At 32.4% G+C, this 3,245-nt stretch overlaps 1 protein-coding gene across 1 annotated transcript; it reads right to left on the bottom strand.

Annotated features, from left to right (window-relative positions):
- Positions 1 to 2,317: 2,317 nt before the first annotated feature.
- Positions 2,318 to 2,860, bottom strand: LOC107879121 (agamous-like MADS-box protein AGL29). Its single transcript, XM_016726229.1, has one exon. The coding sequence runs from the start codon at positions 2,858 to 2,860 to the stop codon at positions 2,318 to 2,320; it is 543 nt and encodes a 180-aa protein (XP_016581715.1).
- Between the last annotated feature and the right edge of the window lie 385 nt (positions 2,861 to 3,245).

Below are 3,245 nucleotides of genomic sequence, written 5' to 3'. Positions count from 1 at the left end.
TTAAAAAATTAAATTTGGTTAATTAGAATTCACGAAATTGATTTTAGCGCAAAGGATATTATTTGGAAAGTCCCCAGTTCCAGGTGTGTTGTAAAAATGAGATTTTGGAGCAAAGCTGGACATTCTATCCCGTAAATACTGCTATAGTAGAGAAATTTCCGCTATAGCGATGGTCAGCTTGGTTAGCGCCTATTATAGAGGCAGCGATCGCTATAGATTTTGCTATAGCAACATATTTCTCTACTATAGCAACAACCAGATTTGGTTAGTGCTCGGTATAGCGGGACTTGCCACTATAGTGGAAAAAGGTATATTTTAGTTAAAGTTCATCCCCAAAATAATTTACTTTTTTAAAACTTTTTTTGGGGCTAATGAGGGGCAATTTTGGGAAAAACTCTCCATATTTTTTTCTATTGACTTCGTAAAGGTAAGAAATTTATCCCTCTTAACTTGTATTGAGTATGAGCCTTAAAATTGCAAATTTATAGAGTTTAGAAAGGGTTTTAGGGATGATTTTTATTTTTTTTTAGTTCAAGGGGGTAGTTATGTAATAAGTTAATGGGTTTTGATCATTAATGATCAATTTAACCTTGTATTTTATTAATTCACTAATTAATTCATGGGATTGGTGGTTTTAGGTGAATTGCAGTTGAAACGCCCTACAGCAAGAAGGAGATGATGATAAACTTAACCTTAGGGGTTAGGTGTGAGTTATAATTCCCCACATGGTCGGTCATTTCATATATTATGTGTTTATATGCATGTTCTAGACCAAGAGCAAGCAAAAATTGCACGAAACTATAAAGCTCCAGCTTAGAGGAGTTGTGGAAGCTTGGTTTGAGGCAAGCTATGGTATTGTAGTTTAATTTAGTTTTTACTATATGTTCATGTGTACTACTTTGTGGTATGGATTGTTAGTGCATGTGGTTTGGTGTGGTCAACGTAAAGGATTTTTATGTTATTTTATTCTTTCGACCTACCTCATTGCTAAATGTGGAATGTTTTGACATTTGGTGTATTGTCACAGGTTAAAAGTGAAATGAGGTTGATAGACACCTATGTGTATGATTTAATACATGAATGAAAATTGTCTCCTACAGGTCATGGATATAGGTTGATTTTAATCCATAACATGTATGTATGAGGGTCAGATGAGTTTGACAATTCAATGAGTGAATCAGGGAATAGATTTTATGCTTGATAATTGTTTATATGTTTTTATATTGGTTTGATTACACTTGATTAGGTAATAATATGTTGACTTATTGATTAAATTCCTAAGTTTCTTACGCGGTACTTGTGTTACTTAGTGTATATTGGTTGTAGATGGATTATTTGTTGTACTATAACTTAATTATATGTCTATATTTTCATCATGGCTTGGCCAAAAAGCCCTATCAGTATTTTGTTATTTTCTTGTATGATGATCTCTTACGGTTGTGAGTGCTACACACATTTCAGTGGCTTCTACAAGACTTCACTAGTGATTTCAGCATCTGATTCTAGATTTCTGGGTAAGTGTTACACCTGGCTACCATGAGATCTTTCTTCTTTATCTTAGTCTTTATTTCTGGACTTGTGTTTTCATTTTAGTTTTTCAGGTTGGATACCCTTCCTCACATTCTTTAGTAGTTTTGGTATGAATAATTTTCGATTCGTAGGGATGGTAATGGTTAAGTTCAATGTTCTGCATTTTTGTTGAAGATATGCTTTGATTTAGAGTTGTATATCTCTATTTATCGATTAGTTTTATTATCTCTTAAGTGTTGACTTTGGAAGGGTAATTGGGCTAGATGATTATTCCATCGGGTGAGTAGTGTGGGTTGCCACTCATGAAGGGCCTGGGTCTTGACAAAGTTTTGTACCTATTCTTGATTTAGAATTTGATATCTCTATTAATGGATTAGTTTTATTATCTCTTAAGTGCTCACTTTAAAAGTATAACTGGGGTAGATGGTTCTCCCACCAGGTGAGTAGTGTGGGTGCTATTTTGATTTTGATTAGGCTACACTGATTTTGCCCTATTTTGAAAATTCATTTTCTTAAATCGGTGACAGGCAAATTTATTTCCTAGTTCACCAGTTCATTTAATAGAACATTTCAATAATCTGCTAGTCTATAACATCACAAAAGCATTTATCACTAAAAAGTTTATTTTATTGAATTTTGCATGAAGAATAATAAACATAAGAACTCCAGACACCTTTCTTCTAAAAGTTGATGACTTCTAACAACTGATTTAATATCAAAACCAAACAATTGATCAAATTATAAGACTCGACAGTTGCATTGGTAAATTCTCCTCCTAGATCTAGTTTCAAATTTTAGAGATGCAATTAGCATTGCCACATTGATTAATGATTTCCAGAACACTCCCCTCATCTAGATTTGGGACAACATTCAAATCCAATTTGAATTGCTCGGGCAAAATTTTATTTTTTGCTGCTTTTATTGCGTCCAATTTCAACTTGAGTTCTATCAACTGATCCAACCTGTGTTTATCAACTGGTATTTCTGAATCAGGGTGTAAAATTTTATACCTCATTTTTCGACTCTTTTCCTTCTCGTTCATTATTTGTAATTCTTCACGGAGATCATCAAATGCCTGAAAAACATTTGCTTTTTCTCTACCAGCTTGATCTACAACTTGGGGATTTTTTAGTTTCCACTCAAGAAACTTATCAGTTATTTTTTCTACGCTAGTGGAGCTATACGAATATGGATTTCCACTAGGCGAAATGAGAAGAATACCAACGTCTGCTCCTGTAAAAGTTGAAAGTTCATTAGCTTTCCTAAACAAGCTCAATTTCCTTTTTGAGAAGGTTACATAACGTGCATCTTTGGATTCAACCAATTTCATTTCTATTTTTTGTCTACCCCTACTTGTCTTTCTTTCCATTAAAAATTAAATACTTGAAGAAAAACCTAAGAAAATGTTTAAGCTTGAACATTTTTGAGAGAAGCATTCATCTAATTTATAGTTGATATACTACTTCGTTTGTAACGCGCAGTCAATATGATTTTATTATGAGATATAATGAATTTTAATAAAATCATAATTATTGTTTACTCCACATTAATTGCAACTAATAAAGTTTAATTGAATAAAATGTAACAATTCTCACTGTAATTAAAATCATTATAATTTTTTTATTTTTTGCATATTTTGATCATTTTATCTTCTTCCCATAGTAGCTTTATGATATTTTTGATACTTTGTTGTAGGTGATACAATTTTTGAGGTT

The sequence above is a fragment of the Capsicum annuum genome, chromosome 8, assembly GCF_002878395.1.
Source record: "Capsicum annuum cultivar UCD-10X-F1 chromosome 8, UCD10Xv1.1, whole genome shotgun sequence".
Lineage (NCBI taxonomy): Eukaryota > Viridiplantae > Streptophyta > Magnoliopsida > Solanales > Solanaceae > Capsicum > Capsicum annuum.
Note: the sequence above shows the minus strand (reverse complement) of the source record. Positions and strands in the feature narration are given on the sequence as shown.